The sequence below is a fragment of the Meriones unguiculatus genome, chromosome 18, assembly GCF_030254825.1.
Source record: "Meriones unguiculatus strain TT.TT164.6M chromosome 18, Bangor_MerUng_6.1, whole genome shotgun sequence".
Classification (NCBI taxonomy): domain Eukaryota; kingdom Metazoa; phylum Chordata; class Mammalia; order Rodentia; family Muridae; genus Meriones; species Meriones unguiculatus.
The window spans coordinates 50,256,466-50,268,457 of NC_083365.1; the positions used below are offsets into that span (position 1 = coordinate 50,256,466).

The 11,992-nt window shown below is 45.3% G+C and overlaps 1 protein-coding gene across 1 annotated transcript in view; it reads left to right on the forward strand.

Moving 5' to 3' along the window:
- The window catches only part of Ptprj (protein tyrosine phosphatase receptor type J), a 142,766-nt gene extending 131,516 nt beyond the window's left edge, over positions 1-11,250 (forward strand). Inside the window, exons 22-24 of the mRNA XM_060372120.1 lie at positions 2,893-3,053; positions 4,162-4,297; positions 7,571-11,250. Coding sequence (XP_060228103.1) covers positions 2,893-3,053; positions 4,162-4,297; positions 7,571-7,729 — 456 coding nt within the window. The 3' untranslated portion in view covers positions 7,730-11,250. The remainder of the gene's footprint in view (positions 1-2,892; positions 3,054-4,161; positions 4,298-7,570) is intronic.
- Positions 11,251-11,992: the final 742 nt, after the last annotated feature.

Sequence of the window (11,992 nt, forward strand, 5' to 3'; positions counted from 1 at the left end):
CTCTCTAAGGAGCTTTACTTTCTTGAGGGGGCTTTCATGTGTCCTTTCTGACAGGGCTGTGTCAGTGACACATTTCCTTTCCAGGGGGCGTTTTGGGTCATCTGGGTGGGTGTATACGTCAGAGGAGAGTGCTTCCTGCTGGGAACAGTTTCTATTAATTCCAGGATTCAGAGTCCAGGGATATGCACTGTTCTCTTTTCCCCCAGAGTTCCAGAACCAAGTCCAGTTAGCTCACACAGACCTTCCGTGAAGCTGAGGTTATTTTTAAAGAGTGTTTGAAAGTAGAGTCAACGATGCTATCTCCTGCTGGGCATGCAAAGGGGGTTAACATTTTCCAGCTCACATTGAGAGTGTAAAAATGTTCATCCCTTTTGATCTAGTGAGCTCAAGTTTGAGCCTCTGATGAAAAGACATAATGTGAAATTCAGGAATGGGCTCATTAATCACAGAGCTCAATCTCAGCGTTGTTTCTCTTCAGCGTTGTTTGCTGAATTTGTTGTATTTAGAGCGAACAGCTTCTTTACGAGATGAGTAAAGCTGTGTGTTTTCATTTCTGGGTGTATGTCTGTTTTATCGTCATTATTCCACGTTCTTTGATAATTCTTGTGATGTATATTAGATCCTACCCACCCCATCAGCATTATTTGCGACGGTGGAGTGATTTGGAAGCACATGCAGACCTAGCTTTTGGAGATGGGTAACTAAACTCTGTGTGCATCCTGCGTCACGGTTGGTTTTTAGAGATACTGTCTATGGGGCGGACACACAGCCAGCCCTCTCCACCCTGCCGCCTTGTTTAGCTGTGAACTCAGCCAACCCACGGTGGAACACACTCAGAATAAAGAATTGTATTTGTATTTAACATGTCCATGTAGGCCCAGCCTTCCCTCAGCCATGCAGTGTAACAGCTGTTTGAAATACACTTGGTAGCGTAGGTAGTTTAGAAATGATCTTGGTGTGCTCACATGTTGTCGAATGACAGGGGTGTGCTCTGAGGAGTGTGAACGCCATGGATTACACTCCTGAACAGGTGAGCCTGTGACACCCCGGGCTGCGTCGGGTGTTCTGTCATGTGTGTATATGACTGTGCGCAGGAGTGTGTGTGCAGATTGCATGCACGCATGCTTGTATTGCTTTGGGATCCTGAGCATTCCCAGATTTTCCTGGGATTAATCCATGTGGATCCTGAGGAATGACTGCAGTTAGCATGAGGACCTATGAAAAGGGAGTGTCAGTAACACAGACTAGGAGACGAAATCTTGAGCTAGTGTCTTACTAGGTAGCCCAGGCTGGCCTTCCCCCTCAGCCTCAGGACTGGGATTTTAGGTTTGCGTTGCCATGCCCAGCTTAGCAGATACATAACTGCGCAGATCCATAAAAGAAAAGCCTAGAAATAGATTCAGTGGTGTCACATTTTAACAGGGGCTGATTGGGTTCTAGTTTGTAAGAACGAACCTTAAAGATTCAGGAAGACGTAGGTAAGGCACAGTATACAAAATACTAATTCTTCCTGGTTCCTGGGCCTCAAAGACTATGGCCTAAGGAAAGATTTCAGGTCCTACCATGCAGGTGTTGAGCACACACTGGTGTGACCACCTAATAAAGTGAGGACCCAGTTGGTGAGAAACCTTTGAAAATTGTCAGGCTTATTTCTTCAGTCTTTGCCCATCAGGATAGGCTGCCATGTTTGCTGTCCATAGTCGCTCCTGCTTAGAGTTCTCCTTCGTGAGGAGGAATTGTGCGCAGAGTTGGTGGAATAATCAAAGAAAATACTGTTGCTCTCGTTGTGTTTGTATCAATGAAACTACAGGTTCTAGAGATTTTATGGTCCCAGCTGAAGCCTTTTCTTATTTAAGATCCAATATAGGCTTCCATGTGGCAGTTCCAAAAATAGTGTTTTATAATTATGTGAAATGCATGCATACATTTCCCTTTTATAGAAAGAGAACATTACACATAGAACTTTTTTTTTTTTTTGACTAACACCACTAGTCTGAGCCCCCTGCCCTCTGTTCTTTCCCTTCTGCCTCCTTGCCCCTTTGGACCCCTGCCCCCTGCACCCTTGCCCCCTGATCCCTGTCCCCACTCCCCACACCATTACCCCCTGCCCTTGCCCCCTGTCCCCCTCTTCCTGCACCCATGGGCCCTGCTCCCTGCCCCTCTGCAGAACTACCTCTGACAAGTTCAACTTCTCGCTGCTTCTTTGTGTCTTCCCTCTTCCCTACTCCTGGCAGCTGGTGTCTTCGCTCAGTAAACCCTCATAATATATATGATGTTAGTCATCTGCGACGAAGCTTCTCACTGTCCTCTCTCCTATTTCTCAAACTGTGAATAATGTAATTTTTTTTGCTTTTATAATGAATAAACATTAAACATTATCTTCAGCGATGCTGACCCTTCAGCTGCCCGCTGAGGGGACATATGGTTCAGATACATGAGTGTAGTTGACTCAAGGAAAGGAATGATTTGGGGGCTTTAAGGAAGTGCCATTTTCAGGTGGTCTGTAGGATGGGGCTCTTGAGGTTCCTGGGAGGAGCAGGTATGTGGGAGTGGGGCCGTTACTGGCTGGGAGCTGGGAACTGAAGTGGTCTGAACTAAGAAGTGAGCTGGGTATGTTGGTCACACATGGAATGCGTCTTGGGTGGTCACCCCCATTTTCTGCCCATCTTTAGTAGAGGATATGACGTCCTTCCTTCATGGGAACTTTATGAGGATTGGGTTATGGGGATCGAATGTGCTGTGAATGGAATTGCTGGTTGGCACCACTGCCTGGCTGCCTGTTGTTCCTCCTGTACAGTACTGTCCTCAGGCCCCGCCTGATTCCACTCGCTGCTGTGACATTGTCAGGCATCTTGACTGTCCGGCTCTCTCACCCATCTTACTGGCTTCCAGATGCAGACAAGTGAGAGCCATCCTCTGCGGCAGTTCCACTTCACGTCCTGGCCTGACCACGGCGTTCCCGACACCACCGACCTGCTCATCAACTTTCGCTACCTGGTCCGGGACTACATGAAGCAGATTCCATCCGAATCACCAATCCTGGTGCACTGCAGGTATACACGGTTGGCAGCTCATGCGTATGTGAGAGCTTAAAATCTAATGGTATTTATGAACATCCTCCCTCCACAAAAGCAGGGCCCAAGAGGAAATGCAATAGGTGAAAATTCAAGGATAGTCTGCAAGAGGGGACCGCGGATTTAGTCCCTGAGCCGTGAGGCTGTGGAAGGGGGTTGGTAAGCTATCTAGCCTGTGGGCCAGACTGGGTTAGTGTCTTGTTCTTATATATAAAACCTCATCACAACACAGTCATGCCCAGTGGCTTACTCATCTGCATTGCTTTTATACTGTAGTGGCATGGTGTGCTGAGCTGAAGGTCATTGACAGAAAGTGTGTCCCCACACCTACAGTACAACAATGAGAACTTAGGACATGGAGGGGACAGGAGCCCCACAAGGAGGCCAACAAAACTAAAAGATCTGAGCCCGGGGAGTCCTGCAGATACTGATGCAACAACCGAGAACCGTGCACAGAGAGGACCTAGACCCCCTGCTCAGATGTGGCCGATTGGCATCTCAGTCTCCATGTGGCTCACTGAGTGAGAGGAATAGGGGACTGCCTCTGTCACGAACTCAGTTAACTGCTCTCAGATCACTCACCCCTGATGATGCAGAGGAAGAGGATCCGGGCAGTCCCCATGAGACTTAACAAGCTTTGGGCAGATGGCAATGGTGGAGAAGTCCCCCTTTCAGTGGACTAGGGGAAGGGGATTGGGGGAAGAGGGTGGGAGGGTAGGACTGGGGGCGTTGAGGTGGGGGGGGTTCAGTCGGGATATATAAGGAATAAATTGTGAAGACAAAAAATTAAAAAAAAAAAGAACCTAGCATTAAAGACAAAAGAATTAATTAGAGCAGAGGCTTCATAAAAGATAGAAATTTCTGTCCTAGGCTACAGGGCCATTTGAGTGGCGTGGAGTATGAGGAGGGTTAGCAAGTTATTTTGTTTGTAACTTTGAACTAGTGCCCTGCCTCTCTCGAAGCTGCAGCTGAGGAGCAATGTTTGTGTTAGCCTCGAACAGTGAGAGTGGAGGGGTGGGCACCAGTGGGGACACTGGGAGACCCATGGTAGAGGCGACTGTGGGGTGCTCGTCTCTGTGTTTTGCAGCGCTGGGGTCGGAAGGACGGGCACTTTCATCGCCATCGATCGTCTGATCTATCAGATAGAGAATGAGAACACGGTGGACGTGTACGGCACTGTCTATGACCTTCGGATGCACAGGCCCCTGATGGTACAGACAGAGGTGAGGCCACACCCGTGTAGGACACTCCGCCCTTCCCATCTGTCTCTAAAAGGTCACCTGGAATCGCATCCTGGGCTTGACACATTAGACTCTTCTGGATCATTCTGGCTTTTGGTTGTAAATTTCTTTGCAGATCCTAATCTCAGTTGTAATTAAATCACCCAACACAGCAGCACTAGGAGAACCACACAGGCACATAGGCTCAGGAGTCTTTGCCTTTCTGCGCCTGGCTTTTCAAGCAGTCTTCTTTAAGATGGAGAGATTGTTTTTATTTTGTGTGTATTGATGTTCTGCCAGTATGTATGTCCGTGTACTCACATGCATGCAGTGGCCTCATAGGCCAGAAGAGGCTGTTGGAGCCCTGGGAATGGAGTTACAGGTAGTTGTGACCATGTGGGTAGTGGGAATCAAACTCAGGTTCTCTGCAAGACCTCGCCAGTGGTCTTCATTGCTGTTGAAGCACCAATGCAGCTACTTCTCCGTACCCAGCCTTGAAGGTGTTAAGGAACAGCGATTCCTAGAGCTGCAGAAGGATGGCTGAGCAGTGAGAAGGCTCAGCACAGTGTAACGTGTGTAAAGCTCTTGGGTTTGCTCTTCCTGAGGTGTCCCCTGGAAGCATTGTATCTGGGGCACCTTCCCATCAGAGTGACTGGACGAGGCTTTCTTGGGGGTGGATGTTTCCAGACCACGGCGAGAGCAGAATATTCATTTCGTTTCAGGCTGTTACCCTGTGCCATTTAGCAACTTATGAATATGTGGGTGTTTGAGTCTAGCAGGGTAGTCCTGGAGGTCAGGGTACATCCTGTACTTTCAGGTGAGTTGCGTGATTGTGGGGGAAAAATAAAAATTTGCTTCTGTGTTAGATTTCCATTTTTCTGCCATATTTTTATAGAGTGAGAAGAACGGAAATTTTATTATCTGTGGATTCTTGCCTCATCTCTCTTTTTCCATCTTCGTGTGTGTGTTTGTGTGAGAGTGTGTGTATGTGTGTGTATATGTGAGTATGTGTGTGAGTATTCTCTGTGTGTGTGTGCTCTGTATGTATGTATGCTGTGTGTGTGTGTATGTATGTATGTGTGTGTGAGTGTATTTGTATTTTACATATATATGTATATATATGTATGTATGTATGTATGTATGCATGTGTGTGTGTGAATTATCCTAGATTGCTTTTCTACTTTATTCAGTGATGCTGGTTCTCACAGTGAAGCACAGAACTTGAAACTTGGCTAGTCAAGCTGGTGGCTTGATCTGCAGTCACCCCTTCTTTTGAGGCCACACCCCCCTAGCGTTTCCATGGGTTCGTGGATCTGCTGTTTATTTGCCCTGTGGCAAATACTGCCAGTCCACCTCTCCAGCCCCATCTCTTTCTCATATTTCAAAAATAATATATTAAAAATGAGCATTACAGGACCGCACAGAATATATTTTTCTTTCTCCAACTTTGCTTCCCAGACTCTAGGACCTAGAAGAAGGCTGTAGTGACCTTTCTTGTGTTGGGGTTTGAACCGCCCCCTCCCCCCACCAGCAGTCCCATCACCTCCCAGGCTCCTGTGTCTGAACATTTGGTCCTCAGCTGGTCGTGCTCCTGAAGGTTGTGGAACCTTCAAGGAGCAGAGCCTTGCTGGCGGAAGCGGATCACAGAGGCGGCCTGAAGGTTTACACCTCGGTTTTTGTCTGTCCTCTGCTCCCTGACTGTGGGTGCACTGTGGCCTGCCTGAAGCTCCTGCCACCTTCCTCTTCCAGCCGTGATGGGCTGTGTCCCTTCTCATGCTGTGAGCCAAGGGGAGCCCTTCCTCCCCAAGTTCCTTTTTGTCAGGTCACAGCAGAAGTAACTGACACAGGGTGGCGCCATAGGACGTTCTGTGCAGAGTGTGCTCATACAGCCATGTGTGGAATAGTTTGAAAAGATTGGATCCTATTTTTTATATATATATAATGTATATATAATATACATTATATTATATATTATATAATGTATATAATATTATATATAATGTATATATAATATAGTATTTATATTATAACATATATATGTTATATACAAAATACTTGCTTGTTATATATATATAACATATATATTTAGTAATTTATATATCAGATAACAAATATATAACATATTTATATTTTTATACATTGATGTATTTATATATTTGTCATATATAAGATACATAATGTTATAGACAGCATATATAATATATACAGAACACACATATGTTAATATATAATGTATTATATATAAATATGTTATATAAAAGATATATATTATAAAATAACATATTATATCACACATATATGTTATAATATATGTATATAATATAGGCATATATTATAATATGTGTTATATATGTATATGTTATATATAAAATACTAAATATATGTGTTATATATATATATATATATATATATATATATAATGCTTGCTTATGAAGCCTACTTTGTGGCACCTGGTTATTTTTCTGCATCAACATGTATTTCCTCTGTTTAAACAGTGGCCTGCAGATTCTGATGCACATGTTGTTTTAGTTACTTTAAAAAAACCAGTTGCTGAGCTGAAGTTCATTTTGCCTCATGGTTCGGGGTACAGGCCATCATGGTGTCGTAGCTGTGGCGGCAGCAGGCTGAGGTAGCTGGTTAGAGAGAGGAGAGAGATGAGCACTGGTGCTCAGTTCCCTTCCTCCTCCTCACTTGCTCAGACCGCAGCCCCTGGGATGGGGACACCCACGCTCAGGGTATGTCTTCTGTCAGTTGACCCTCCTGGAAATGCCCTGGTACTAAACCGGAGGGGTGGCTCCTGGGTGATTCTAAATCTCATCCAGCTGACAGTTACGATCAGTCTTCACACTTCCCTAAAGAGTGGCTCCACTCGGGTTCACCTGATGACCTTTAACCCTCTCCTGCTTACGGAATTCCAGTTTAGTCTTACTCCACACAGACTCCATAACCATGACATCCTGCTGGGCTCTTACTGTCTCAACCTGTTAACGCTGTATTTCCTCTGCATCTTCACCCTCTCTAAGATTCGCTGTTTCCTCGAAAGGGAACGGTGACGGGACCCCTCTGGTGAATCGCCAGCGATAAAGAAAGCTGTGTTATGTGGCTTTGAGTGTTAGCAGGTTGTTCTTAGGTCACAAGGTGTGCTAACTGGAACTGTTGCTGCTGGCGGATGAGGTCTGGGGGTGATGTGGCACTGGTTACTTGTTTAAGAATCATCTTAAGTTCTCATTCTTGGGACCTGTGCTTATTGTTCTCTTTCCTTTCCTTTTCTGCCAGGACCAGTATGTTTTCCTCAATCAATGTGTTTTGGATATTATCAGAGCCCAGAAAGACTCAAAAGTTGATCTCATCTATCAGAACACAACTGCAATGACAATCTATGAAAACCTCGAGCCAGTGAGCATGTTTGGAAAGACTAATGGTTACATCGCCTAGTTCCAAAGCAAACCCTTTCTGAAGTTGTCCAGAGCGTCACACCCACAGTGAAGGAAAATGCCCTGATGTGGACATGTTTTTATATGTCTCATTTCTCAGTTCTTTGTTCTGTTCTGTTAGAACTGCCTTGGAGGGCATGGGGCCGTGCGTGTAAAACATGGCAGGTCGGCAGCTGGGGCTGTCAGGGGCTATGGACAGGTGGTATGTCAGTCAGCTGCATTCCTGATTACCAATGGGATGGGTTCACTTTTTTTTTTTTTCCTTGAGAATTGTGGAAAACCAGGAAAAGTGAGCAATGATTTTTTTTCTCTCCTAAATAAGTTTGTTATTTCCTCCTCCCTCCTCTCTCTCTCTCTATCCCTCCCTCTCTCTGTTTTGCTCCCTCCCTGTCCCTCTTCTCTTTCCCCCTCCCTCTTTATCTTTCTCTCAGTTTTTTTTTTTTAAAGACTTTTATATGATTCACACGCTAAAGCCAGGATTATGTTGGGTTGAGTATATTTTAAGTATAAGAGGTCTATTTTTACCTACTGTATCTTGGAATCTGGCTGATGGAAGTACATGACTGTGGGTGTTTATCGTGCGGGGAGGGGTCCGTGGAGCCTCTTCTGTGTGGGTTTCTATTTGAACATGTGCCTTTTCTGAATTATGCTTCCACAGGCAAAACTCAATAGATATCTCTATTTTTATATCGAATCTCATAATTGGAATATACAGAATATTTAACTAGTAGCTTAGCATCAGAGCTTCGCCTCCTCAGTAACATTCCTGTTCCCATTTGATTAGAGGAGGCTTTCTCTGTGGCCCACCCTTGACATAACATTTGTGCTTCATTTTTTCCCTTTCTCTCTTTCTTTCTTTCTTCTTCTTTTTTTTTTTTTCCTCTCCCAGTTTTCTCCAAAGAATTCTGTTGGTGAGATTTTCATCCCATTGGTTGGGTGAGAATAGAAATTCAAACTGTCACCATGAGACTCTCTGTGGGTGGAGTTGGGAGGAGCAGAGGAATCGTGATGCCATGGTGAACACCCCTCCCATCGTCTTCTACTTTCTCTCATTTCTGTCTCTGGTGAGAAGGATTATTTAAAGGTGCAATATTGTGACTCAGTGGTTCACAATGCTCTGGGTTTTTAGTAATGTTTTACTCAGGTTGGCATTTTGTGTGTGTTTGTGTATATGTGTGTGTGTGTTTGTGTGTTTTTTTGTGTGTATGTGTGTTTTATAGCGTGGTGATCTGTGAACATTTCAGTGTGGACTCAGATTAACTCCCTCTTCCCCTGAAGTCTACTGGCTTTAGTCTCTGTCTGCCGTGACACACATCAGTATCTACTGTATATATAAATACTAAACTCTTACACCAGTCATTCCTATGAATCGAGGTGTACAAAGTTTGATTTGTATCAAAGATGTAATTATTATTTTTAAAACCTCTTTTCACTACACTGCTGCTGTAATTACTTTGATTTCTTTTTTAAAGAAAATGTAGATTCTTTTTTTTTTTTGGCTTAGGTGTGTATTCACTGAAAAATTCAGAAGTTATGTGGATTTATTTTATTGGTACATAATCTGTAAACTTCTCAAGGCATTAACATGACAAGATTTGTGTCTTTTATTTTATCTTGTGGCTCAGGTTATATTTGAAGAAGTTTTGAGTTTATTCTCTAGTAGGCAATGAAGTATATATAAGGTCTTATGAAGGAATCGCCAAGTCCCTGGAGCTCTGTGGCTGTTCACCACAGCGCTTACACCCTGCTGTATGTTCGGGATAATGGTATCCTGTTGAAGATGAGAGCGGGGTCTTCTCCGAAGGTCCTGGCCGGTGTGGGCCCTGGGGTAGCCTGTCTTTTGACATTCTGCACTCTACGTCACCAGCACTTCAGCGGCTGACTGGACGTGATCACGAGTGTTTTTAAGGTTAGAGAGGGTGAACCGTGGTGAACCTCAAGGCCTTGCTGTGGCCCAGCGCCGTAGTGCTCTTCGTGTCGCGGTACTGAAAGGATTGAAAGAAGAGGTTATGACGCTGGTCATGCTGTGGGGGAGAGTTTACTTCTCAGATGGAAACTGCACTTTTTGTTAAATCCTTTGCATTTTGGTGTTCATTTAGTGGCAGGCCCTTCAAGGAGCAGCCTAGCCTCCGTAGGTTGGGCCCCCCGACCCAGCTTCACTGGGGACCTTGACACTGCAGTTGCGAATCAGGGAAGCCATGCTGTCCTCAGGTGTGGAGTGAAGCTGAGCGTGGGCTCATTGGTTCCAGATCCCCTGTGCTGGCACCGCCTACCCACCTCCTCAGTTTGTTCGGAACCATTGTGTGACAGTGGGTCCTCAGATCCCATGCAGCACCCAAGCGTTGCCTCCGCTGCCATGGGAAATTCTGAGGAAAGGACCTGCCCTTAAAAAAGGCCTGTAAAATATTAGATTCCCTTAAAAAATTAAAGCAACATAATCATAAACATTCTGTATAAAATTGCAAAACACAGAAGCCGCCTCTGCTTCTGCCCGTATGGGTCTGGGAAGTCCTTGGGCGTCAGCTCCAGGAAGCCACTCTCTATGTCATTTCCAGTCCCAGGAGGAGGGCCAGTAACAGAGAGGTCTGGAGTTGCAAATGGGCAGGTCCCGAGAAGGTCACCCTATTGCACATCCGGAAGAGGACTGGGTGGGTTTGCGTGGCACAGCCATTGGAAAGGGAAGAGTGACATGTCAGCAGGAAGGATGCACAGCAGAGGCTGGGTTGGGCAGAGGTCAGGGGAAGGTCCTTCTACTGTATGTCCAAGCCCTTGCCAGAGCTGTGAACGAACATTGGAAGGCTCTGGTGAGACTGGAGCGATGGGGCTCCCTGCCCAGATGTGACGGTGATGGGAAAGGCAGCTGGCGTGGGGCTCGCTGTCAGCGAAAGGGCTACAGTCTGGTGGCAGCTGCTTTGGAGAACTTGGGCCGTTCATGTCTTCTCCTAAGAAGAAAGGCTTTTCCTCCAGAGCTGACTCTAGCAACAGTTGGCACCAGTAGGACATGCGGTGTCCATTCTCTGAGGCCGCTCTGAGATCTCCAGCCAGACTTTGGCACAATGGACCTGCTGGATTTGTGCTTTTGTGGAGTTGGAGGCTCTGGGGGGGTGGGAGTGGGTAGGATGGGGGGAAAGGGTCGACTATGCAGCTGATTCATACTTGGTTTTTTGGGGGACAGAAAAGCCTGGTTTTCTTTTACAATGCTTGAGTGTGCTTGTTGAGCTAAACAAGCCTGGTGACTGAGGGCGATTTACCTTACAACAGAGTTGGGATTCTGCCGCGTAGCAGCTGCCTGTTTAACGACTGTAGCTTTTCCTCCCCGGGGCATGGTGTAGAAGTGTTGATGTGGACTCTAAACTGTACTTTTCTTGTAACTATTTTGGAATGATGCACATTTCTAATGTCTGTTATACTTGTACAGAGTAATTGCTGTTGGTTGCTTTTTTTTTTTTAAGGAAAAATGGCCTGAAGAAACTTTTTTTTAAAGACTTACAAATACCAAATATAAAATACGTCAACACATTACGTCTTTGATTCTTTCTTTCTTCTTTACTTTTTGCCTCCCGCGGTTTACATTCACACCATTTCCAAGTATGTCACTGGTTTGTTACATTCAACCAGAGCATCCCCAACAAAGTCACGTTTCTGCTGGAATTTTCCATATTGTTTTCAATAGTTACTGATTCAGATACCACAGACTAGGTGGTGTAAGCCAAAAGACTCACCTTTTTATAATCTGGAAGCTGGGGATCAGAGATCAAGAGGGTGGTGGGGGCTCCCCTCTGGAATGGTCCTCCTCCTGTCCACAGATGGCCTTTTCTTTATGTAGGTCGAAGGAGTCGAGCGATACCACTTAGGGCCTTATCCACAATATTTCGTTTTACCTTACTTATCTCCTTAGATTCCTTTCTCCAAATAGAGTCAGATCCTGAGGTGCTAGAGGTTGTACTTGAAGACACGAGATTTAGAAGACATGGCTGCATGAGCGTGAAGGGCTAATGGAGTGCTTCTCGTTTTGGTAGAAGCATACTCACCTGAGGGAGTCCCCGGAAGTTTTAGAGGGTCTTCGGTTGACGTTATCTGGGGAATCTCCTAACTGTTGGGATACTGCGACAATTTGATAGATCAGTGGCTCTCAACCTCCCTAATGCTGCCACCCTTTAATACAGTTCCTCATGTTGTGGTGATCCCCGACCATAAAATTATTTTCATTGCTGCTTCATAACTTTAATTTGGCTACTGTTATGAAATGCAATGCAAATGCCTG